The sequence below is a fragment of the Jaculus jaculus genome, chromosome 3 (assembly GCF_020740685.1).
Source record: "Jaculus jaculus isolate mJacJac1 chromosome 3, mJacJac1.mat.Y.cur, whole genome shotgun sequence".
In the NCBI taxonomy this organism is placed as follows: Eukaryota; Metazoa; Chordata; class Mammalia; order Rodentia; family Dipodidae; genus Jaculus; species Jaculus jaculus.
The window spans coordinates 17,314,838-17,341,450 of record NC_059104.1 but is presented as its reverse complement, the minus strand read 5'-3'; the positions used below and the strand labels follow the sequence as shown (position 1 = coordinate 17,341,450).

General features: G+C 42.7%; 1 protein-coding gene across 2 annotated transcripts; it reads right to left on the bottom strand.

Annotated features, from left to right (window-relative positions):
• Window positions 1–2,384: 2,384 nt before the first annotated feature.
• Tgds (TDP-glucose 4,6-dehydratase) lies at window positions 2,385–25,738 on the bottom strand. 2 transcript variants are annotated; one of them, XM_012950760.2, is made up of 12 exons: window positions 25,632–25,738; window positions 23,002–23,068; window positions 19,367–19,435; window positions 18,630–18,720; window positions 14,166–14,308; window positions 10,605–10,703; window positions 9,143–9,202; window positions 7,301–7,344; window positions 6,180–6,345; window positions 5,570–5,628; window positions 4,608–4,705; window positions 2,387–3,040 (listed from the first exon to the last, which is right to left on the bottom strand). In XM_012950760.2, exons 1-12 carry the CDS (start codon window positions 25,700–25,702, stop codon window positions 2,970–2,972), a joined length of 1,038 nt encoding a protein of 345 aa, XP_012806214.2. In that variant the 5' UTR covers window positions 25,703–25,738; the 3' UTR covers window positions 2,387–2,969. The 2 variants fall into 2 exon arrangements, with proteins under 2 accessions (XP_045001439.1, XP_012806214.2); XM_045145504.1 differs by lacking the exon at window positions 9,143–9,202 and having other exon boundaries at window positions 2,385–3,040.
• Between the last annotated feature and the right edge of the window lie 875 nt (window positions 25,739–26,613).

Genomic DNA, 26,613 nt, shown 5'->3' with positions numbered 1-26,613 from the left:
TTTCAACTGCGGTGGAGAACGTCACGTCTCTGAAAACTGGCCAGTGGCAGGCTTGATTCTAAGAGCCCGGGGGACTGCATATCCCGACTTCCCGTCTGTGATAAATTCATTCAGATTCGACTGTTAAGAGCTGATCTGTCCTTCTACCCGCAGATTCCTGTGCTGAAGTGCTGGATTAGCCATCTTCTTGTTGCTAGGACAAAAGGGCAAAAATCAAGTCCAAGGAAGCGAAGGGTTTCTTTTAGTGACGGGCACAGTGACAGTTACAGGAGCTGGAGGCAGCCGGTCACATTCCGTCCATAGCGAGGCAGCAGAGCAGAGCGATGGGTGCTGGCGCTGTGCGTTCCCCTCTTCAGACAGTTCAGGACCCCAGACCATGGGATGGTACCACCCACAGTTAGGGTGGGTCCTCCCACCTTAATTTACTCAATCTAGAAAACCTGTCACAGACATGACCAGAGATTTGTTTCCATAGGGATTCGAAATCCTGTCAAGTTAACACCAGACACCAAGGACTAACTGCAAGCGTCTCAGTATAAGACGGTATTTAGAAATGTTTTCCTTAATTAAGGCATGTTATTTTTAAATTTGCGTTTGTGTATATACATGCAGCCACACCGTACACATGTGGGGGGGGGGTCAGAGGACAACCTTGAGATGTGGGTTCTTTGCAGCTAGGTAGCCCAGCCTAGCTGGTCTGCAACCTTTGCATCCCATTTTACATGGGTGCTGGGGATCAAACTCAAGTCAGTAGGAACACGGAGCAGGCACTTTTAGCCACTGACCTTCACTCTAGTCCTGAATTGGATTTTTGATATTTGAGAGAAGACCATGTGAGGCCACAGGGAGAAGACAGCCATCTGCAAACAAAGAGGGACTTCAGAAACCCTGGCCTTAGATTCCTTTCCTCTAGAGTGGTGACAAAATCAGTTTGTTGTTGAAGGCACAGCCTCACCAGACCAATGTGCCCACTCGCTCGCCATCAGGTGGGTCCTGAGCAGAGCACTGTAGGATGGAAAAGGAACACCTGGGCTGGAGCCTGGGCAGAATCAGAGGGCTTAAGCAAGCTGTGAGAGGAGGTAGGTCAGACCTGGCTTGCCACGTTCACCACACTGCGCTCCCCACTCACCACACCCCGGCAGCCGTACAGAGGTCACTGTACAACCAACTGGAAAGGCAGGAAAAAAGCCCATCTTGTTTCATGAATGGAGGAGGAGGCTATGTGGAAGCAAGTGGAGAAGGACATATTAAGTTATGGGCAGGCAGCCTCTTTCCTGCAGGACCCAATTAACATCCTTGTTCTTTTCTTTCTCTCCAGCCATGGACACCATCTAGACAAACAAAAGAGAAAGGATGTAGACTAGGGAAACCTGAGGCACGGGCTGTGGGAGCTGCTAGAAGGGTACTTAAAAAGTGTATTAGGGGTTGGAGAGATGGCTTAGTGGTTAAGCACTTGCCTGTGAAGCCTAAGGACCCCAGTCCAAGGCTCAACTCCCCGGGTCCCACGTTAGCCAGATGCACAAGGGAGTGCACGCGTCTGGAGTGCGTTTGCAGTGGCTGGAGGCCCTGGCGCGCCCATTCTCTCTTTCTCTCTCTTTGCCTCTTTCTCTCTGTGTCTGCCGCTCTCAAATAAATAAATAAATGAACAAAAAAAATTTTTTTTAAGTGTATTAGGCCTTTTCAGTTGAGAGTCAAGAATTCTCTATACTTAAACATTTTTTTAAATTTTTTTTTTTATTTGAGAGCGACAGACACAGACAGAAAGACAGATAGAGGAAGAGAGAGAGAATGGGCGCGCCAGGGCTTCCAGCTTCTGCAAACGAACTCCAGACGCGGTGCGCCCCCTTGTGCATCTGGCTAACGTGGGACCTGGGGAACCGAGCCTCGAACCGGGGTCCTTATGCTTCACAGGCAAGTGCTTAACCGCTAAGCCATCTCTCCAGCCCTTAAACATTTTTTATTTACTAATTTTTTAAAGTAGGTCTCAATAATTTAACTCAGGCTGGCCTTAAATTTATGACTTTCTTGTCTCAACCTCTTGCATGTTAGGATTATAGTGCCATCCAGCCCAGGCTTTTGTTTGTTTCTTTTTGGGGACAGGAGCTCAACCTGCAGCCTAGGCTGGCCCTCAGCCTCTCAGTGCTAAAATAACTGGCTCAAACCACCACGGGTGGCCTAAACTCTACTCCTAAAGGATATTTCCCAGATACCATTCCCTTTGTCAACCCAGCACTGGTTCAGTTACTTTCCAAGTCACCTTAAAGTCTTCAGGGCACAGACATAACAAATATACAACTATTAAAAAAAAAACAAAAAACTACCACACAATAAAAGCATACAAACATGACTGAAAATGCCACATTCTGCGTTAAATATATTAAAATATAGTGAAACATTTTATAAATAAAATCACTGTAAATAGTAAATACATGATAAAATTCCTCTGATACAGATTACATATAGATCAACAACGATTGAAAATAAAAAATTTTACAGTCTCCTTTTAAAAATCATTTAACTCAATTTTATAAAATTATTAAAAGTTAAAAATGCTAAATATGCCTCCATTGTTGTCCATTGTCCGTTTTTACAGCAAATGTACCTCAGACCACCTCAAACTGCTGCGAGCCCCGGACGCCTGGGAAGCAGAGAGTTCAGCTGACCACAGTGCCATTCGGCCAGGGCACCACCTGTCTCTGTTCTCAGAAGGGGGAACTCCTTCCTGGCCACTCACGGAACATCAGCACCACCATTTCCTAAGTTCCAGAAGTTTGCTGAAGGAATTCTGAAGTCCTGTTTCAACACGGAAACTCTTCGGAAGATTCTGCTGTTCAATGTAACACAAAACGTCACTAATCTAATTCCAAATGAAGAAAGGCACTTGATTGAGTCACTTCATTTCACTCCACTGGTTGAGGTAGGATAATTCTCATCTTTCTCTGAGACTCTGCTGATTATGTAAAAGGTGGTTATATTGGAAAGGGTTCTAATGCCTTTTCTGCATTCTTCCAGTTGTGAAAGTTCTCTCTGTACCACTCAACTGCCAGGAAAAACAAAAGACAACAGTCAAAAATGAAAAGGTAAGCATCACTTAACCAACTCTGAATTGCTGCTACACATGGAACGTCCTGCCCTCCATCTTCAGCCGACAAGTTTAGAACTGAATGATGTGGTCACTCACTCAAAAGACACATGCCATCCAAAACTCCACAGTTAGTAATTAACCATTCCTTTCCTGCTTAATTGCCAAAGTCCTTCAACACCGAACCTGCCATTATGTAAGTGTTGAAGACAATCTGATTTGGGAGAATTTGAGGCAAGAGAATAAGTCATTTACACTGGTTTTAAGTTATTTTATAGAAAAAGAAAGACTGCTTATTCATATAAATATGGTGTTTGCCTGTATAGTGTGTGGGCCTGATTTTGATTCCCTAGAACCCACGTAAAGCCAGATGCACAAAGTGGTGCATGCATCTGGAGTCTGTAGCAACAAGAACATCCATTCTCTCTCCCTCAGAGTGCCCATTCTCTTTCTCTCTCAAATAAAGAAAAAAATTTCAAGGAAAAGTTGCATAATAGCTTTGTTCTATCTTTGATTGTTTTTCTTGTTTATGTTTGATTCAAATATTTTGTCAACTTAAAAAAATCTTTATTTATCTGCATGTAGTGAGAGAGAGAACAGAGACAGACTAAGAGAATGGACATGCCAAGGTCTCCATCCACTGCAAACAGACTTCAAACGCATGTGCCCCTTTGTGCATCTGGCTTTACATGGGGACTGGGAACTAAGCCTGGGTTGTTAGGCTTTGCAGTCAAATGCCTTAGGCCCTGAACCATCTCTCCAGCACCTATTTCAATTTTTGAATTATTTTTCTACCCTTGGATAGATCTTTTTACTATTAGTACCCTTCCAAATAAAGTTCTAACATCTATACACAGACTTTAAAATTATTTTAATAGAGTTTCCTTCACATACTGAATTTGTTTCCTATTTGTTTCCGTATAAAATGACTCAAGACATTTCATCAAAGCTAAGATGCCACGAAGCATGACATGGATCATTACATTCAACTAAGAAAGAAAAGAAGCAAAGAAATTGTAAAGGTCAATGGTGATAAAACACATACTTTGTAAGACTATGAAGAAATGTACACCTCAGAATCAATGAAACAGGTACTTGATTAACACTAATAAGATATAGACTGATCAGAATTTATATCTATGAAACTCAAGATGTTTAGGTAATAGTAGAATTCTTAGAAATACACTAAATGTGTCCACTTGGAAAGTGCCAGTTATTCATCACAAGACTATGGATGTGTATGGTGTTCATTTTTAGAATTGCAATTTTAATATTTTATTTTTATTTATTTATGTGACAGCAAAAGAGGGAATGGGTGTTTCAGGGCCTCTAGCCACTGCAAACAAACTGCAGACACATACACCACCCTGTGCATCTGCCTTATGTGGGTCCTGGGGAGTCAAGCCTGGGTCTACAGGTTTCATAGGAAAGTGCCTGAACTGCTAAGTCATCTTTCCAGCCAAATGAAATGCTTTTCCCATAATGTTTTCTGAATCACCCTCCTAATGATCAATTCTTAACATACTTGTTTTCCTTATTCCTTCATTCCAAGGCACTTTGGGTTTCCATCCTAAATCATGAATTTTTTCAGACTTCATTGGATATCTCATGTCATTGGTTGGCCTTGGAAGGTAAAAGAGATTTAAAGTGAAATTAGAGATATATTTACACTTTTAACTAAGAGATATAATTTTAACTATGCATCTTTATCACAAGTCCAATTTGGTGCACATACTTATTAGAGAAAATTAGTAAGATATATATTTAATCCATAACCCTCAATATCTAGCCTTATTGGTCCTTTGTCCTTTTTGTAATTTATTTCAGCCACAATTGAAGCTTAGGTCCAATGCCTGACACATATTAGAAAATAATAAATGGGGCTGGAGAGATGGCTTAGCGGTTAAGCGCTTGCCTGTGAAGCCTAAGGACCCCAGTTCAAGGCTCGGTTCCCCAGGTCCCACGTTAGCCAGATGCACAAGGGGGCACACGCATCTGGAGTTCATTTGCAGAGGCTGGAAGCCCTGGCGCGCCCATTCTCTCTCTCTCCCTCTATCTGTCTTTCTCTCTGTGTCTGTCGCTCTCAAATAAATAAATTAAAAAAAATTAAAAAAAAAAGAAAATAATAAATGTCTGAATAAAGAAATAAATCACATAAATACAGGTAACCTAAGTTCCAGGCCCTGGATGAGAGACCTTATATACATTATAATTAAATCTTAAAATATTTTTATAAGCAAGATATTATTAACACAATTTCACAATGGAGGAAATCTCATACTTGGAAAGGGTCAATAACTTTCTTTAAGTCATATAACTAATAATAATTGTATCTTTAATCAGTATGGCCTTTATAATTAGGAAGAAAATTTTACCAGAAAATTCAAAAAGACATAAACTAGTTTTCAGGTACATCCATATAATTTATAATTTTACAAGAATCTAAGATTTCGTAACCTTTCCCAAACGTTTTAACTTGTTACTTACCTATCATTAACATAATCAACCCAATTTTCCATTTCAGACTCTGAATTGGTCTCTTTGATCTGTGAAAACAAAGAAAACTTCTGAGTCAAATTATAAAATAAGACCAGGAAACAATAGTGCTTAACAGTTGATAAAAGCAGGCAAAGACAACGGTATACAAACAGCAGAGACAGCAAGAGCCGTCTACGCTTACAACGGAAAACTGGTATTCCAGCTTAAGCTCAAAAAGAATACCCATTACATCAACTGTGGAGAAAATGCATTTCCTTGGCTTTGGTTGTTTGTCCCCCCTTCTTCAAAGTCCTAAGCTTTATAATTCATGGTATGTACTCATAATTACCTTATCCCACCAATGTTCGTTCATTCTAAGACAATACAATTTTATATCTCAGCAAATGAGCTATGCACATGAATGACTTTTTTTTTTCCAGAGAAGCTATTACTAAAGGAGATATTTCATATGAAGAGTGTAATTACGAACTTTTTTCTCCATTTATTCACTTTTAAATTAAGTAAATGGTAAACTATTCAAACTGACTAAACTCATGATGACCGTCATTAAGGGGGTGACAGTTTTTTGTACACCTACCCTTTTACCATGGATACATACCAGCTGTATTAGTTCTTTGGCAAGTTGGACAACTGACATTTCAAAATTGGTCCCGATGTTATAGATCTCCCCAGGCTTTCCCTTTTTGAGGACGGTGAGGAACGCTTCCACGACATCAGCAGCATAAAGGAAGTTCCTCGTCTGCAGCCCGGACCCGTGGATGCAGCTGCACAGACGGAGCGGGCGGAACCACTGAGCTCTCCTGAACCCAGCAAAGCGGCGCCTGCGCACAGCTCCCCAGAAGCCAGTTTCCTCATGGACCTGGGCATCTCTTACTGAAAACACCAGTTCTCTTAACTTTTATCAATTTTATCTGTATTTCTTACATGAAGTTCAAACCGCCTGAGGATAATCCACTTACAAACTGGCTGCAGCTGGGAGTGATGGCGCACTCCTTTAATCCTAGCACTTGGGAGGCAGAGGGAGGGGGATTGCCGTGAGTTCGAGGCCATCCTGAGAATGCAGAGTGAATTCCAGGTCAGCCTGAGCTAGAGTGAGACCCTACCTCGAAAAAAGAAAAAAGAAAAAAAACAAAAAAAACTGGCTGGGGCTAGGGAGATGGCTCAGTGGTTAAATGTGCTTGCTTGCAAAACTGGCACAGGCGGAGTCCTGGGAAACAGCTGCCAATTTTACAGTAAGTTCACTTTGAAGAAATATCTAAACTGGACCTGGTGGTGCAGGACTGAAATTCTAGCTACCTGAGGCCAAGGCAGGAGAATCACAAGCTCAAGGATACAAAGCAAGTTCAAGGCCAGCCTGTGCAACTTTAAAAGTATTTTCAAAAGGGTGGGACTTACATTCAGTCCCTAGAAATCTCAAGAAAAACTATAATTCCATTTATTAAATTAGTCCTTTGAAAAATGATTACATACAGATGCTAAATTTTAATTCTATAGCTCAGGATTCTATGATAGATAATTTCAGAAATGATTTTATGTTAGTAAATTATAAGGATGAGTTACTCAAAAAATATCACATTAAATGGAGAAGGGATTCTTGAATTTGGTGGGACATTCAAGTCTGTGGCTTCCAATGGTAAGACTATGATTTCAAGAAAGACCATTACCAAATACTATCAACATATAGAAAGCATAGAGGTACAAAGGTAAATAATAACATACCATTTCCTGTTGTGTTGTAGTAAAGATATAAATTTTGGAATAACCTAAAAGAATATTTAAATATAATTTCAGATTTCAGAAGTTCACTTATTAATATGACTAAATTCAAAAGATTAAAAACTACTATTAAGAAATATATAGAGAGAGGCTGGACAGATGGCTTAGTGGTTAAGGTACTTGCCTGTGAAGCCTAAGGAAGCCAGTTTCAATTCCCAGTACCCATATAAAGCCAGATGCACAAGGTGGCACATGTGTCTGGAATTCGTTTGCACTGGATAGAGGCTCTGGCACACCCATTCTCTCCCTCTCAGATAAATATTTTTTAACTTTAAAAAAAGAAATATAAATATATGTGTGTGTGTGTATACACATATATATGGATAGACTCTACTTTTTACAGCCTACAATATTGGACAAATAAAAGAATTCCAAGACAGTCTGTTATTTCATTAAAGCCAGTTAACTGAAGATAAAATGATATCAACAGTGGGAAATTCAGAGGACATCTTCATGGGTTATTTATTGTTAACAAAGCTCATCTGGTCTTACTCATATTAAGGTAGGAATTGTATCTTATCACTCATCAAGTACTTGTAGACTTTTTAAAAAGTAAATGCTAGAGGCACTGCATTCAAAGACTGGTTAAATAAAGCTAATTAGAGATTACTAAATTTAGTCTTACAGCCATAGCACTCTGAATGTGCCCAGTGTCGTCTGATCTTGGAAGCTAAGAAGGATCGGGCCTGGTTAGGCCTTAGATGGGAGATTACTAAATTTATATTGAACTTGCTAAAGATACTCCAAAAACGGAGGTAAATATTAATATCAGATATGGCTCTTTCCTTTGGGAAAACCGATCAAGTAACCAGTCACAGAGTGAGACAACCTAGGCTCCAAATTTAGAGCAGGCAACAGGTCTGAAACTGGGCTAGTATAGAACTAAATGCAAAGGTGTTTTCAGTCACTTGACTAATTTGTTTATTTGCTAGCATTTACATAATTTGTTTATTTGCTAGCTACTTATATTGCTTTCTTGAAGCCATTCAGGCATATAACAACACAAATGAGTTGGAGCACCATGAACCAGCTGACGATAGGACAAATTCACGCACGGCCCCGTATCACCACTTAACCGTAGCTTTTGGCTTTCTGTACCTGCGACATCCTAGACCCACCGCCAATGCGGAGCTGAACTGCAACACGGAACAGTGCTAGGAGGGCTCTACGGCGCTTCAGGACCCTTCGAAACCCTTTCCGAGGCTGGGGAGTGGGCTCAGTGGCTAAAGTGCTTGTCACACGAGCAGGAGGACCGGCTCTGGACCTGATTCACCATGCAAAAGCCAGACACGGTGGTGCATGCCTATAAGCCCGGCATGGGGGAGGCAGAGACAAGAGGACTCCCGGGGCTCGCTAGCTTGCTAGTGTAGCTGCGTGGTGAACTCCCATTCGGTGAGCGACTCTGAAGAGCAGCTGAGGAAGACACTCAGTGCTGACCTCTGGCCTCCACATGCAAGTGTACACACATGTGCACATACACGTGCATCCACACATATGAACATGTACCCATTACACACACCACACACAGTCACAAAACCCTTTCTGAGTCTTTTCCTTTTCCCTCAGTTTCAAGGCAAGTGGTCAAAGGGCCTAAGATCATGCCAGCTGGTGAATATGAAGTTGGAACTTTAAGCATGAAGAGATCTGCACACAGTCTGTACCGAACCTGCAATGCTGTATAATTACAACAGAAATTATTTTAGGCAAATTTCTGATCAGAGATTGTTTTCAGTAATGACAGGTCACAATGACTGAGACCACTAAGAAGTCAGAAGTAGAGTTCACCTTTTCGGGGTACTGATGTGGTCCATAGACATTACTGCTTCTGGTGATGACCACGGGGAACTGCAAGAGGGAGGACTCACCGTCAAGGTCACGCAAAGGCCTGGCAATACTGACTCGTTTAAAGAAAGACACAGTTCTGAAATGCAGGAAACTGCCTGAATAACTTCACTCTGCTTCTCAAGCGCAGTGAAAAGACATTCTAATGTAAGTTTCACAAAGACAGGAGACAGCCAGCTGAACATGGCGGCAGCCCCCTGGAGCCCCAACTCTCACAAAGCTAAGGCATGAGAATCGTGTGTTCAAGACCGTCGTCCCTTTGCCTTCTCTACTTCTACGTCTGTCACAGGACTTTCCACTATAGCTCTAACACTCTACCTATTATTGAAATACAATCAATATATTATGTTTTTGTTATTGTTTGAGTTTTTTTAGACAGGGTTTCATGTATCCCAGGTTGGCCACCCTAGCTAGTCAAGAATGTTCTTGAGGGGCCGGAGAGATGGTCTTGAGGGTAAGGCACTTGCTTGTGAAGCCTAAAGATTCCCCAGTACCCACCTAAGCCATATACACAAGGTGGTGCATATGTCTGGAGTTTGTTTGCAGCATCCAGGGGCCCTGAAGTGCTCATATTCTCTCTCCCTCCCCTCCCTCCCCTCCCCTCCTCTCTTCTCTTCTCTCTCTCTCTCCATATATATATATATATATATATATCTCCAGATATATATATATCTGCCCTCCCCAAGAAAATAAGTAAAATATATTTTATTTACTTGAGAGAGAGAAAGAGAGAGAATGGGCATGCCAGAGCCTCCAGTCACTGCAAACGAACTCCAGATGCATGCATCCTCTTGTGCATCTGGCTTACATGGGTCCTGAAGAGTCAAACTGGGATCCTTTGGCTTTGCAGGCAAATGCCTCAACCGCTAAGCCATCTCTCCAGCCAGTAAAATACTTTTTTAAAAAAAGAATAAAGCCGGGCATGTTAGTTCACACCTTTAATCCCAGCACTTGGAAGGCAGAGGTAGGAGGATCACTGTGAGTTCAAGGCTACTCTGACACTACAAAGTGAATTCCAGGTCAGCCTGGGCTAGAGTGAGACCCTACCTCGAAAAACCAAAACAACAACAAAAATGATCTTGAACTTCTCCTCCTCTTCCTCTACTTCCCATGCTGGGCTTACAGACCTGTACCACACCCGGTTTATGCAATACTGAAGACTAAACGCAGGGCTCTGTGCACACTGGGCAAGCACTCTCCTAACTGAACTACAGTTCAGCTCTAGGAATAAATATATTTTCAAGTTGTTTTTTCATGATCAACTGAACAAGAAAAGGTAGAACCCTTGCTAGCCATACAATATAAGATGTCAATATTTAAAGTTGTCTGAAGCAAGGTCTTGACCTATTTCAAAATTGACCTGGAATTTTAACATTCAAGTCCAAGTTCAGAAATTGCATCTTACCTTGTATCGCTCCCAGTATGACTGTACAAAGCACTCAGCAGCTGCTTTAGATGAGGCATAGGGATTTGTAGGTTGTTTGGGTGAGGATTCATCAAATTCCTAATTTAAAAAATATATTTGAAAAATTATGCACTACACATAGTTTCTGAGAAGAATGTACATTGTAAGGCTTAGGGGTATGGCTTAGTGGTAAAGCATTTGTCTAGCATTCATAAGTACCTCAGTGTTGCAGACAGGTTTTCATTGCTGGGAGGAATCACCCAACCAAGAGCAGCTTGTGGGGAAAAGAGGTTTATTTTGGCTTACAGGCCCGAGGGAAAGCTCCACGATGGCAGGGAAAATGAGGGCATAAGCAGAGGGTGAACATCACCCCCTGGCCAAAAGCAACAGGACAGTGTACCAAACACTGGCATGGGGAAGCTGGCTATAACACCCATAAGCCCACCCCCAGAAATACATTGCTTCCAGGAGGTGTTAATGCTCAAATCTCTATCAGCTGGGAACCTAGCATTCAGAACACCTAAGTTTATGGGGGACACGCTGGGTTTGATTCCCAGCACACATACACGTACAAAACAAACAAAATAGTTGTGCGTGGTGGCGCACGCCTTTAATCCCAGCACTCAGGAGGCAGAGGTAGGAGGATCGCCATGAGTTCAAGGCAGGCCAGCCTGTGACTATATAGTGAATTCTAGGTCAGCCTGGGCTAGAGTGAGACCCTACCTCAAAAAAAAAAAAAAAAAAAATCACAGTATAAACTTGAAATGTTCATCATGTAATAAGAAACAACTTCCTCTTACTGCCCCTAGTATGCACATGTGACCCTAGCACCTGGGATGCTGAGGCGGGAAAAATGGGAGTTTGAGAGCAAGTTCTGCTACAGTGAGACCCTGTCTCAATAAACAAAACAGCGCTGGAAACTTATTCCTGAGAAGAACAAGTACAAAATGGACAAAGGTCCTGAGGACATGCAGGAAGACATGGAAGATAATTTTTTTTCCCCAAAGTAGGGTCTGGCTCTAGCCCAGGCTGACCTAGAAATCACTATGTAGTCTCAGGCTGGCCTCGAAATTACAGTGATTCTCCTTCCTCTACCTCGTGTGTGTTGGGATTAAATATGTGTGCCACCATGCCTGGTGAGTACTTTTTATTTTTGAGATAGAGTTTCACAGAGCTCTATGGGACAGCACTGAACTTGCAGTGCAGCCTCTGAAGTAAACGGGAGGACAGATCTGTGTCGTAGCCCAGCTGGGATGACCTTCGCACTACTTGGCTGGAGAAGCAGAAGTCCTCAAAAATTTGGGTGCAGCTACCTGACATGCTGTAGGGACATTCTGAAGTTCACCACTGTAAGGAGTGCCCAAGCAGTTCAGAATTATTTGCTTATAAAAGTGATTATGAGAACAGCCAGGTGTGGTGGTGCACGCCTTTAATCCCCGCACTCGGGAGGCAGAGGTGGGAGGATCACCGTGAGTTCGAGACCACCCTGAGACTACACAGTGAACTCCAGGTCTGCCTGAACTAGAGTGAAACCCTACCTCAAAAAAAAAAAAAAAAAAAAAAAAAAAAGATTGTTAGAAACTACATATAAATTGATACGTAAGTAAAATGAGTGGTGGTCCCAAGTAAAATGACAGATGGGAGGAAAGTCATGCGTCATTTATGGTCACGTGTCGTCAACAGACAAGGCAATTGTTTTGAGAGAAGACAGCTGTACAGACTTGGGTCTGGAGGACTTGGGCCTTCCCTACCCACCATCCCTGATAATGTTAAAAGCGCCTATAAAAATGAAAGCTTGGGCTGGAGAGATGGCGTAGTGGTTAAGCGCTTGCCTGTGAAGCCTAAGGACCCCAGTTCGAGGCTCGGTTCCCCAGGTCCCACGTTAGCCAGATGCACAAGGGGGCGCACGCGTCTGGAGGTCGTTTGCAGAGGCTGGAAGCCCTGGCGCGCCCATTCTCTCTCTCTCCCTCTATCTGCCTTTCTCTCTGTGTCTGTCGCTCTCAAACAAATAAATAAAAATTAAATTAAAAAAAAATGAAAGCTTGAAGTTCTTTCAGAGAATAGAAACCAGCTGGCTAGTGCCACACCAGAAATCTACAGATTAGAAGTGTCTGGGAAATCTTTTGAAAATGACAAGTGCCAGTAAGATTAGATTTGTTTTGCTGCAGGGTCTCACTCTAGCCCAGTCTGCCTTAGAACACACTCTATTGCCCAGGTTGGCCTCAAATTCATGGCAGTCAGGATTTTGATTAGTGTAAAATAGGTTTAAAGGAAATCTGTAGTTTTTCATGGGTAACTATTGGGCTCTTATATCTATCCACAGTAGTAATTTGTAGATAAGTATAGAAATGAGGATCTACTTTCTTTTCTGCATAATTTCCTTGTGTCTGCAGTTTTCATTTAAATAGAGTACAAAATCACAAAACTATCAGAAAGTGTTAATTATGTACAAAAAATGATCTTTAACCATTCATAAATATCCAGTAGCCGTTAGCCCCACCGATCCTTTTGAGCTGTCCCTTTGGCACCCTCTTGACATCAGTACTAATGTACTGGTGGCACAGACGCATGCTTGTTCTATGAGGTTTCTGCTTTCTTACAGCGCTGGGGACCCCAGCCAAGAGTAGGCAAGCCCTCTACCCCTGAGTTATGACCCTAGCTGGCATTTGCTTGTCAATAGGATATATATTAGGAAGAAAGAGAGGGAGAGAAAATAGAGATTGGAGAACAGTGCCAGGTTTTTGTGTGAAGAAAAATAATTAGGAATATTTCCAAATGGACGAGGCCAAGTATGGTGGTGCATTTCTGTCATCCCAGTTCTTGTGACTCTGAGGCAGGAGGACCATGAGTGAGTTTGAGACCAACCTAAGCAGCCCAGGGGATTCCAGGCCAGCTTGGGCTGCAGAACAAGACCCCGCCTCACAAACAAAAAGGAACAGACTCCAGCTCCAACAAGTTCACCTGCTGCCCTCGACATTCCAGTATGTCTTCCTGCTTAGAAGAAAAAGGCAAACAGAAGCGCGCCTGACCATTGTGCCTTGGCTCGTGGGAATGACAGTCATCATGTTTTACAATAAAATCAGCGTGTAGTTCACGAGAGCACAGGAAAAGCCTGGTGTAATTTTAACAAGACAGAAGACAGGCTTCTACCATGGTAATACATGGTGGCACGTAAGTAGAATATATATACACATGCATATGTGTGTGAATGTGTATATATAGACACACACACACACTTTTGTTGTTGTTGTTTTTGGTTTTTCGAGGTAGGGTCTCACTCTGGCCCAGACTGACCTGGAATTCACTGTAGTCTCAGGGTGGCCTCGAACTCACGGCGATCCTCCTACCTCTGCCTCCCGAGTGCTGGGATTAAAGGCGTGTACCACCACGCCCGGCTTTTTTGTTGTTTTTTGAGGTAGGGTTGTACTCTAGCCCAGACTAACCTAGAATTCACTATGTAGCCTCAGGGTGGCCTTGAACTCATGGTGATCCTCCTGCCTCTGACTCCCAAGTGCAGGAATTAAAGGTATGTGCCATCATGCAGATATTTTCTAAGCGTACCTGGTCAAGACTGCCTCCGTAGACTTCATCGGTGCTGACATAAATGAATTTCTCCACTTGGGCCTCATACGCAGCACTAACCAAAACGTGAGTACCATAGACGTTAACGTACGTGAATTCAAAGGCACGGACAAATGAAAGATCTAAAAAGAAAGAGAGAAAAGCTACAGTTCTAACCAGGTACAAAGCAAACAGCAAAGGACTCAGCTCTAACAGAGCGCTTACTGTCTGTAGCTCTTCACCCACCAACTTTGCAATCGACTTAAAAAATACCATACACTTTGATATTTGTGTCTTCTCAGCCCAAATTACACATTACGTGTGCATTCCTTAGAATACAGAAAATTATCAGTGCTAAATTTTCAGAAAACACTTTTTTATCCTAAAAGGCAGAAATACAAAATGGTAATCTAGATTTAAAAATTTGTTTGAAGCTTCTAGTGTCTATTATTTGAGGTTGCTATATTTTATATTTGCTTTTCAGGTTAATTTGATATTGCTGTAAGAAATAAATGCTAGGTAAATTACTTTAAAATAAATTATCTTAAAAGAACTGAACCTATGGAGAGATTGCTAGTGGTTAAGGCACTTGCCTGTAAAGACTAACAACCCATGTTTGATTTCCCACTACTGACATAAAGCCAGATGCACAAAGTGGTACATGCATTTGGAGTTTGTTTGCAGTGACTGAAGGCTCTGGTGTGCCCATTCTGTCTGTGTCTTTTTTCTCTCTCTCTCTCTGCTTGCAAATAAATAAGTAAAAAATATTTTTTAAAAAGCCAGGAAGGGTAGCACACGCCTTTAACCCCAGCACTTGGGAGGCAGAGGCAGGAGGATCACCGTGAGTTCAAGGCCACCCTGAGGCTACATTGTGAATTCCAGGTCAGCCTGAGCTAGAGTGAGATTCTATTTTGAAAAGCCAAAAAAAACAAAAACAAAAACAAAACCCCCAAAAAACAAAAAACTGAACTTCTGTTGCCAGAAGGTAGGGAGAACTTTCCTAACTATGACTCACAACCCAGAGGCAGTATGAAAAGAAACTGACAAATCTGGCTATATAAAAATGCCTGAGTAGTTAAAAAAAAAAAAAAAGGAGATGGGGGATATAGTTCAGGGTATGAGAGCTTGACTAGCAAGTGTGAGGCTCCGAGGTTCAATCCCCGGTACTATTAAACAACTAAAATAGGGCAGGAGAGATAGCTTAGCAGTTAAGGTGTTTGCCTGCCAAGTCAAAGGACTCCAGTTCAATTCCCCAGGACCCACATACGCCAGATGCACAAGGGGGCACATGCATATGGAGTTCATCTGCAGTGGCTGGAAGTTGTGGCGCACCCATTCTCTCTCTCTCAAATAAATATTAAAAATTATTTTAAAAAATTAAATAAAAGATATGAAAATGGGGTGATACTAGAGCTTATTGGAGAGAAAGAACTAATACTGCCAATTTGTAAGTAACTTACAAAAATAAGGAAGAATAGCTTGACACTAAAGTATATAGACTACATAAAGAGCTTTGAAAATAAAAGTGGTTTTTAAACACAATGCTCAACCTAATTTATATAATAAGGAAATTCTATATTCAAAATTCTTAATTGGGGCTGCAGAAATTGCTCAATGGTTAAGGCACTTGCCTATAAAGCCTAAGGACCCAGGTTCAATTCTCTAGTACCCACATAAAGCCAGATGGACTAAGTGGCACATGCATCTGGAGTTCCTTTGCAGTGGCTAGAAGTCCTGGTGGACCCACATTCATTCTTTATCACCCTCTCTCTCTCAAATAAACAAATTCTTATTTGCCAGATTGACAAAAGCTCAAAAATATGACATTTTGTTCAGTACACTGGGAGTTAGTCTATGTGAGCTTTGTAAGTCAAGAAGGAAATTTGGCTTTATGCAGTCAAATTACTATCCATTTATCTCTGTGGTGGTCTGAGTGTGGAAAGGCCTCCAGAGCCTGAGGTGTTTGCTTCCTACACTGTCTCTGGCTGACGAGGATGTGGGAGGTGGAGCCTTGCTGGAGGAAGTGTGAACCCTAATCCAGGTGGGTGTCTTGAGAGAGGAAGTTCGGTTCCAAACAGAGATGTCAGAGCATATACACAGTGGAAGAATCAGGTGAGGACGCCAGGGGACGGGCACCTTAGGCTTGGAACACCCTGCTGCACCCAAGAGTAAGATGCTACCAGAACACCCAGGTAATGCCAGAAAGGCTCAGGAAGAAACCCCAAGACGCTTCCCATCTGGGTCAATAAGAACGCCAGGAAGGAAAATAACTGTAAATAACAAACAAACAACAAAAACATCAAGTGTGTAGAAATCTGTGAATTCATAGTGGTACTTTATAAAGACAAGCGACAACCAGGTCAATACAGTAAAATCTAGCACTTAATCTGGCTTTTCAGCATCAAAAGGCCCCAATAATTTATATGAACAGCTATGGAAACTAAGTGTGGTGGTTTAATTCAGGCGTCCCCCATAAATTTAGGTGTTCTGAATGCTAGGTTTCCAGCTGATGGATATTTGGGAATTAATGCCTCCTGGAGGCAGTGTATGGTTGGGGGTGGGCTTATGGGTATTAAAGCCAGTTTCCCCGTGCCAGTGTTTGGCACACCCTCCTGTTGCTGTGGTCCACCTTATGTTGGCCAGGGGGTGATGTCCACCGTCTGCTCATGCCATCGTTTCCCCTGCCATTGTGGAGCTTCCCCACGAACCTGTAAGCCAGAATAAATCTCTTTTTCCCGGAAGCTGCTCTTGGTTGGGTGATTTCTACCAGCAATGTGAACCGGATGACATCAACTGCAAAGCTATACCATACACAATTACTGACTACACAAAACAGTACAAAATAAAGCAGTAAAAATGTTACCTAGTGGGGTTGAAAAAAATTAAGTATGGACATACTTTAAATTCTAGTTAAAAACAGAATTGGGAAAAATAAACAGAGTTAAAATATGCATGACCTAGGAAAAGAACAAAGGTTTGGTGGACTTTACACTTTGAAAAGCTAATTACATTATATCTAAGGAGATTACTCAAAGAGTACATATAGACTGTTTCTTCCAAGCTAGTAGAGGAAGGAAAAGAGAATAGGAGAAGTTCTTTATTTAAGTCCTTACAAAACCAAGCAGAAGGATAAAAATCAAGGATGAGGGCTGGCGAGACGGCTCAACAGGTAATGACTACAGCTTGGTTCCCCAGTCCCATGTAACGCGGGAAACACAGAGTGACACATGGATCTGGGGTTCATTTGCAGTCACTGCAGGGCCTGGCATGCCAATTCACGCACACACTCTCCTTGTAAATAAAAAAATAAAAATTTAAAAAATCAAGGAAAATCCAAATGGATTTTTAAAAAGCATTCAGACTGAGGATTGTAGCATTGTGGTACAGTCCTTGCCCAGCATGCACATGGCCCTGGTCCAATACCCAATGCTGCAACAACGACAACAAAAGCAAAATGCGGCCCGGTGTGGTGGGGCACACCTTTTTTCTCAGCACTGGAGGCAGAGGTAGGAGGATCACCGTGAGTTCGAGACCATCCTGAGACTACATAGTGAATTCCAGGTCAGCCTGGGCTAGAGTGAGACCCTACCTCATTAAACCAAACCAAACAACCCCCAACTAAAATTCAACATTAGGAGTAAATATATAGATGGCAAAACCACCGGAAAAGCAAGTAACGGCTTCCAGTCAGCACAGGTAGGGGGACCTGTGTCCACCGACGCGCACCGGCCACACGTGTGCTCGGGTGCTGGCCACGAGTGCTCGCCATCGCCGCCCCCCAACGCCCCCCGCCCCCGCCTAACAGCACTTCTCAATCCTCCCCAGTATGTCACATTTCACAGTATAAAATGTTAGGCAAATTATGAGAAAATATCTCAAACACCCAAAATGGCACAATGTTGACCTGTGCAGCCCCTACCCAAGTTAAGAAAAGCAACAGAGAGTTGAGGCTCATCTCATTCCTTCCCTTTACAAGGACCCCTAATCTGAGTTTGATTCAGCTCAAATCCTGATATAGTCAGTGCTCCATTTCAGCACACACTGGTAAGGTGGTCCATTAAAGGTGACAGTTCCTCCATGTCCTGCACGACCTTCACAAGACCCTCATAATAGGAGGAAAAGATGATGACGTCAAAGTAAAAGAGAGACTAATGGAGAAGGAGGCGGATATGACAAAGTGTGGATCTGTGAAGGGGAAAGTGGGTGCGAGCAGGGAATTATCATGGTTTACTTTAAGTACGGATGCTGTCAATTAAAAATAAAAAAAGGAAAAAAAGGTGCCAAGCATTTCAATGGCATAGTGACCACAGGTTTGACTGCTTTGGTATAGCACATATATCCCCTTTCAATGACTCTATTAAGTATGTACTTATTCATCTCCATTACTGGATTTGGGCTAAGGCTAGTGATGCACTGGGTGGCAGGGGAGGGATGCCAATCAAGCTACAACATAACAGTGCTTACCTACGTGTGTTTGTGCGGCAAAATGTAGCACTATGTCTATTTTCTCCGCTTCAAAGAGCAGCTTCACAAAGTGAGAATCACATATGTCGCCCTATGTGCAAAAGCAAACACGAAAAGGCTAGATCTCTTTAAGCACTTGTGCTCATGACACCCAGTTTTAATTTAAATGACCCGCCCCCCCCCCCACCATTTCTCACCTCAGGGTCAACAGAGAATGTCTCGAAAAACTCAATCAAGGAGCCATGAAAGTATTACAAGATATTGCTTCAGCATCTCAGAATATACTTGCAAAACTAAGATCTTTGCCTCAATAGAGAGAATTTTCAGCATTTGCCAACAACAACAACGATAATCTTTCAGAGAACCATCACTGGAATGCAGTAAAGGTCAATCTAACAACTGGATAACAGTGAAAAACGTCTGTATCTTACCACCATGGAGTAAAATTATGGTGCTTTGAATATCTATACGTACGTATGTTTAATTCACATACACTGTCATCTGTTCACAGATCTGCCTAGGGACCAAAAGTCCATGTAGCTTTTTAGGTAGTATCCGTCTAAAAGTAGAATTCTCTAACAGCATATGCTATTTCTGGAAGTTAACTGTCTGATCTCTCAAGATGATCTTTACTAAGTCTGTCTGCCAAGGCCCTTTCACAGAAGTCTGTAGCAAGGAACACTCTAGAGTGCAAGCCAAAGACGCACAGTACAGTAAGTGTAAGAAAGCTTCCAAACCTGTATAAATTTGTAGTTTTGCTTGTCAGAAATGGTTTCAAGGTTCTTCAAGCTTGCACAGTAATCCAGCTAAAAATAAGGGCATAGGGTGGGGGAGGAAACACAAAAACAAGTGACGTTAGCTTTTTGTGTCCGTGTGTGGGATGCGTGGGTACAGAAGCACGTGTGCGTGAATGCGGAGGCCGATGTCGGCTGTCTTATTCATTCAGTCCGTCTCCACTTTATTTTTCAAGACAGGTTCTCAAACTGAAGGTTACTGATTTCAGTTAGCCTGGTTAGTTACCAAGCCCTAGGTATCTTCCTGTTTGTCTCACCCAGCTTCTTAAAAAAAAAAAAATCTTTTTTTAAATTTTTATTTAGTTATTTGAAAGGAAGAGAAGAGGCAGATAGAGAGAGAATGGGCATATCAGGGCCTCCAGCCACTGCGAATGAACTCCAGACACATGTGCCCCCTGTGCATGGAGCTTATGTGGGTCCTGGGGAATCAACCCTGTGTTCTTAGGCTTTGCAGACAAGCACCTTAAACACTAAGTCATTTCTTCAGTATCCTGCTTGGCTTTTTGTCTAAATGTAGACGTTGAGGATCCAAGCTCAGATCCTCACACTTGAGCTATCTTCCCAGTTACCGGTATTAGATTTTGTTTTTGTTTTTTTGAGATAGGGCCTCACTCTAGCCCAGACTCTCTGCAGTCCCAGACTGGCCTTGAACTCACAGTGGTCCTTTTACCTCTGTTTCCTGAGTGCTGGGATTAAAGGTGTTCACTACCATCATGGCAGAAACTTTTTTAAAGAATCTAACTTCAAACCAGACATGGAAGTGCTTGCCTTTAATCCCAACATTGTGGAGACAGAGGTAGGAGGATCACTGTGAGTTCTAGACCACCCTGACACTACATAATGAATTCCAGGTCATCCTGGGCTAGAGTGAAACTCTACCTCAAGAAAAACAAAAAGAAAAAATGTTTTTAATTTATTTGAGAGGGAAAGGGAGGAGATAGATAGATAGATGGATGGATGGATGGATGGATGGATGGATGGATGGTAGGTAATTAGGTATATAGATAGAAAGATAGATGGAAACAGTGAGTGAGTATAAACACACCAGGTTCTCTTGCCACTACAAATGAACTCCAGACACATGTGCTACCTTGTGCATCTGGCTTATGTGGGTCCTGAGGAAAAGAACTTCTGCTGTCAGGCTTTGTAAACAAACGCCTCAAACCACTGAGCCATCTCTCCAGCCCTGATATTAGCTTTATGCATAACATAACACTTCATTTTAAAGACTGTAGATGAAAAAGACTATGTTCCCTCACAGTGTTGGCTGCATTGTTACATTTTTTTAAACTTCTGACAGCTTAAAGATAAATGACAAACAAGGACCTTTCGCTTTCAAAGTTACAAACCCCCAACATTTTTATAAATCCTTCTGTAAAAAAAAGTTCTTGTCCCAATTTGCCTGCAGCCAGTGATGACTAGAAAAGTTTATCGTTCCTGACAGAAAAAAAATTGGTGATTGAAAATCATTATAAGATATGCTTTACATATCTTATAATTCACTATACTTTGCCCTCAGCAACTTGGTTAATTAGTGCACACATTCAAAAGAAAGATGAAGTCCTTTTTATTACAGTAAGACAGGGAAAAAAGAAAATATCCTAAGAGCTAAAGGTTATTCTTGGTACATTTTTACTATTATATTTTTAGTAAGCATTTGCATATTCTATTTAAATTAAATAATCCAGTGATTGACAATCATGGCTTTAACCCTTGTCTGAAACATTCTTAAAACTAAATTAAATTGCATTTTGATTAAGAATATATTTATGGGCTGGAGAGATGGCTTAGCGGTTAAGCGCTTGCCTGTGAAGCCTAAGGACCCCGGTTCAAGGCTCGGTTCCCCAGGTCCCACATTAGCCAGATGCATAAGGGGGTGCACGCATCTGGAGTTCGTTTGCAGAGGCTGGAAGCCCTGGCGCGCCCATTCCCTCTCTCTCCCTCTATCTGTCTTTCTCTCTGTGTCTGTCGCTCTCAAATAAATAAATAAATAAATAATTTAAAAAAAAAAAAGAATATATTTATGGCTGGAGGGATGGCTTAGGGGTTAAGGCATTTGCCTGCAAAGCCAAAGGACCCAGATTCAACTCCCTAGGGCCCACATTAGCCAGATGCACAAGGGGGCACACACATCTGGAGTTTGTTTGCAGTGGTTGGAGGCCCTGGTGTGCCTATTCTCTCTCTATCTCTTTCTCTCCCCTTCCCTCCCTCCCTCTTTCTCTGTCAAATAAATAAAGTAAAAATATTAAAAAAGAATATATTTACATATAGTTTTCTACGAGATGGCAGTTATAACATAAAGTGATAAACCAAAAAGTATGTCAATCACCAAAAAACAAAGATTAGTGATCACAACATTACACTAAATATGAATTTAGAGATGGTAAAGGTGTTCTTTTGGTGAAAATAGCACAAGAAAAACCTTGACCTTGGGCTGGTGAGATGGCGCAGTGGGTAAGCATGCTTGCTGTGCAAGCATGACCCCAAGTTTAGCCCACTGCACCCATGTAGTAAGCGGAGCATGGCTGTGTGTGCACGGAAGCCGAGCACCGGGGCGGGGAGGGGGAGAAGGACACCGGGCTTCCTGGCCGCCCGACCCAAACCCACGGAGCTCCAGGTTCAGCAAAAACCTGTGTCTTGGGGAAGAGAAAGGAAGGGAGGAGGGTACTTAATAGGTTGATATTGTATATATGTAAGTACAATGATTGAGATGGGGAGGTAATATGATGGAGAATGGAATTTCAAAGGGGAAAGTGTTGGAGGGGGAGGGAGAGAATTACCATGGGATATTTTTTTATAATCATGGAAAATGTTAATAAAAAATTAAAAAAAAAAAACACCTGTGTCTTGGGTTGGAGAGATGGCTTAGCAATGAAGTGCAATTCCCCAGGACCCACATAAGCCAGATACACAAGGTGGCACATGCATCTGGAGTGTGTTTGCAGTGGCTGGAGGCCCTAGTGTGCCCATTCTCTCTCTGCCTCTTTCTCTGTCTTTCTCTCTCAAATAAATAAAGAAAAATAAGCAAAAACATACAAACAAAGAAAAACACACCTGTGTCTCATGGAGATAAGGTGGGAGAGCAGGAGTAGGGCATCTGTTGTCTTCCTCTGGCCTTTGTCACACACCAAAACTGAAAACAACCCAAAACTGACTTCATGGACTAACATAATAAATGGAAAATTTCAAAAGATTTTACCAAATATTGAATACAGCATGACTATATGACAAGAGAGATCTTAAGCTAAACACAACAGGAAGAGTCCATTTTAGTACTACTCTTGAGCTCTCTAGTGCTTATTAAAAACACCAGAGTAGGGCTGGAGAGATAGCTTAGTGGTTAAGGTGTTTTCCTGCAAAGCCAAAGGATCCCAGTTCGCTTCTCCATGACCCATGTAAGCCAAATGCACAAGGGGGCACATGTGTCTGGAATTCATTTGCAGTGGCTGGAAGCCCTAGTGTGTCCATTTTCTCTCTCTTTCTGTCTCCTTCTCTGTCAAGTAAATATGTTAAAAATACCAGAGTACTTTTTAAAAGATGTAATTTTCATGTATGAATCCCATTTTTATGATGCTTACCTTGTCTAGATTTATGATCATATAGTTTGGGTAATCTTCTACCAAAGAGACAATCATATGTGATGCACTATAAGAAAATAAAAACACCTTGTGAGTACAAAACTTTCACCTTCCCAGATCCATTTTCCTAAGCGGTATTAGGAAAATAATCAAATGACTTTAAATTCTCCCAAAATAGAAATAGTGTAAGAAACTGATAATATGCATTCATTTAAGCCAACCTTCTCTGTAGTATCTATAAACTAACTCTTCTGGAATTTATTGGCTCTGAATTTAAAACAGCAGTCAGTTTAACCAAATGATGCTGTCCATGCATGCTTCGAGGGGACAGATAAAGGATAAAAATACAATGGGACCTAGTCAAGGTAACTGTTTAAAAAGTGTAATGTGCCCTTCCAGAAACTGCAAATGTAACTGTGTAAGAGCGAAACCAGCATCGGTGCGCTGATTTACGTACTCTTACAGTAGCTTCTCTTGTTGCAACAATTTGGTGATGTAAAGCAGAATCCCGAGGAAGGTTCTGGACTTAGGCCCTGTTTTCCCAAGTAATAACGGCTGGAACTATCCTGAACTGGATACTAGTAATGGTGTTTGGACCTCAGAGCATGCAATGGCATCTGAAGCATGTCTGCTAAGATGACGTTACAGAAGCTGGGGATGTGGCTCAGTGGTAGAGCACTTGCCTAGCATTCATAAGGCTCTAGGTTCAAGTCCTAGTATTGCCAAAAAAACAAAAACAAAAACAGTCAAGGTGATTTTTACCACATAAACACTGAACTCCCAGTAGTGATGGCAAGACTTGGCAGCCAAACGGTGAAGAGTTGTATTTGACAGGCCTTTGCTGGCACGTTCCAGGACTTACTTATTCTGAATGGGCACTGTCATGTTAGCACCTCGACGTGGCATCAACTATCCTCCTCACTAAGAGAAATCTGCCCGCCTGGTACATTCCCACCAGTGTCAGATTAGGAAGAATGGCTTCAGGTGCTAATGGACAGTAAACAATGTCCTTTTCCCCTCTTTTTCCAGTAGTACTGAGTCCTCTGACAGTAGGAGGTTTTCCTATTTATGACACATGCACCCTTTTGTCCATTAGGGGTGGGCTTATGAAGGGTGTAGTGCAGCTATGTTTCCTGATCCACCAAGATGCTTTCGTTATACTCTTATCATTCTGGCCAGAGTCACCCCAGCAGCCAACCCTTCTCCACCATGGTGAACTGTCCAAGATAAATATTTCTCCCTTGAAAAAAAAAAAAATTAGGAAGTCCGGGACTGGAGAGATGGCTTAGCCAATAAGCACTTGCCTGTGAAGCCTAAGGACTCCAGTTCAAGGCGTGATTTCCCAGAACCCATGTAAGCCAGATGCACAAGGTGGTGCATGCATCTGGAATTTATTTGTAGTGGCTGGAGGCCCTGGCACTCCCACTCTCTCTATCTGCTTCTTTCTCTGTCTGTTACTCTCAAATAAATAAACCGGGGGTGGTGGCGCATGCCTTTAATCCCAACACTTGGGAGGCAGAGGTAGGAGGAACGCTGTGAGTTCAAGGCCACCCTGAGACTACATAGTGAATTCCAGGTCAGCCTGAGCTAGAGTGAGACCCTACCGTGAAAAACCAAAATAAATAAATAAATAAAAATTTTTCAAAAAATTAGGAAATCCTTCTTATGCTTAGTGGAATTCACTACAACAGGGACACAGGCAATAAGTAAGTAAATGCAAATATAAGATATAATTTCAGGCAGTGTGCTATCTACTTTAGACAGGAAGGTGTCCTAAGGACTCTGAGGAAGTGATGCCTCAGTAAACAACTCTCTGAGCCCACTGAGTAGTGCACCCAAGAAGCAAGTGAATGGCTCAAGAGAGGAGTGAGCATAGGGCGCTCTGAGAACGCCAAGAGGGTCAGTGAGGTACCTACAGAAAAGCAAGAGGTCAGGCTTGAAAACTTCAGTTTTCTAGATCTGATAAAGAGCGGGACTTTATTCCAAGTCTGACAGAGGCACGAGCGTAAAATTCTACGTCGTATACTCTGATTTCCTGGAAGAAAAACACATTGTCTTCTAGGGGAGAAGACTTTTACGGGGTCAGGGTAAAAGGAGAATGGCCAGCCAGGAGGAACAATAGTATTGGGCGGCACCAGGGCTACCACGTTAGTGGGAGAGTGGTAAGTGGTCAAGTTACACAAGTACTCTGAAGTTGAGAGAAAAGACTTGCGGGAGGAATATGGAAATGCAATGACAGCGGAGTCATTTTTGTTTTTTTCCAGTATGAAAAAAATGAATCCCATCCATTCCCCAAAATCACTTTGGGGGCGCCGATGCTAAAGGCCTTGTCCATGGTGGCGTTGTTCGGGTGTAAGAGGAGGTAGCCCCGAGCTCCAGGTGTGACAGGAGGGAGGACAGGGCCGCAGCACCCCCGCTGCTCCGGGAAAGGAGTCTTACAGAAGGCGCAGCTTTCTTAGGAACCCCGTCTCCGCAGGACAGGAAGGGAGGGAAAAAGTGGACGGAGGTGGGCTCGATCGCGCATCAAGACCCTCCCCATGGCAGATGCTGAGGAGCCGAGGCAAGCAGGGCCGCAGGGACAGGTTAAGGTTTCTAGGAGAGAAAGCCCGGCCACCGGCACGGTTACCTACATGAAACCAGCACCCCCGGTCACCAGGACCCGCTTGGCGAAGCCTGGAGCCTCCCGGCCCGTCGCAGACATCTCCCCCAGGTCGGCAGCGCACGGCGCCGTAAAGCGCTCCCGTCCAGAGCCCAGAGAAGACGTCCGCCGCGACTTTTTACGACACGCCCCGCTTTCCTGACACGTTCAGGGGAAGTCGGAGGCAGCTTCCGGATTCTCACCGCCCATTACCGGAAGGGGCGGGGCCGCGCAGCCCCACCGCGCAGGCGCAGAGCCTCTGGGCCGCTGCTTGCCCTTAGGTGGAAATGTGGGTCACTGGGAACTGGGGTCAGGAGCGTTTGGTTGGCATGTGACCCTGACTTTGTTTACATGAGGCGCATTTAAGGGTTATGAGTGCACGTCTTCATTGGTGTACTTTAGCCATCTCCAGAGATTTACCCACCAGTTGGAGTGTGGCAGTAGGATGTTGCGGATGCAAAATTCTCTTATAATTGTTATTAATTTTATAGCAATTAACTCAGGTTACTTGCAGTCAATAAAGATGTTCTCTTTATTATTCTGTGCCCTCGCTTTGCTCCATCCACCTGGTTGGTCCTCCTTGCTCTTTTTTTTTTTTTTTTTTTTTGTGAGGTAGGGTCTTACTCTAGCCCAGGCTGACCTGGACTTCACTGTGTAGTCTCAGGGTGGCCTAGAACTTATGGCGATCCTCCTACCTCTGCCTCCCAAGTGCTGGGATTAAAGGCGTGCACCACCACGCCCAGCTATCCTTGCTCTTTCTTGATTTGGCCAGGCACGCTATTTCCCCAGGCCTGTGAATGTCACTATTTTCAGTAGCTCCCCAGTTTTTACCCATACTTCTCCAGGTCTCAGCTTGAACATCATCCTATTGGAGTCCTTCCCTGATCTAGTTAAAACCACAGGCTCGAGCTATTTCATCTTTATTTTTCTTAGCATTCATCAACATACAGGTTCATGATGTAATGGCGTACCCT

Bases quoted from the DNA above. Each gene is read 5' to 3' on its own strand.
- Tgds (XM_012950760.2), bottom strand. From the start codon at position 25,702: ATGTCTGCGACGGGCCGGGAGGCTCCAGGCTTCGCCAAGCGGGTCCTG. The intron at 18,721-19,366 runs GTTTGGAAGCTT...TTTTGCACATAG, and splicing joins AAAACTACAAATTTATACAG to GGCGACATATGTGATTCTCA. The intron at 4,706-5,569 runs GTAAGTAACAAG...TTACCTTCCAAG, and splicing joins GTTGATTATGTTAATGATAG to GCCAACCAATGACATGAGAT.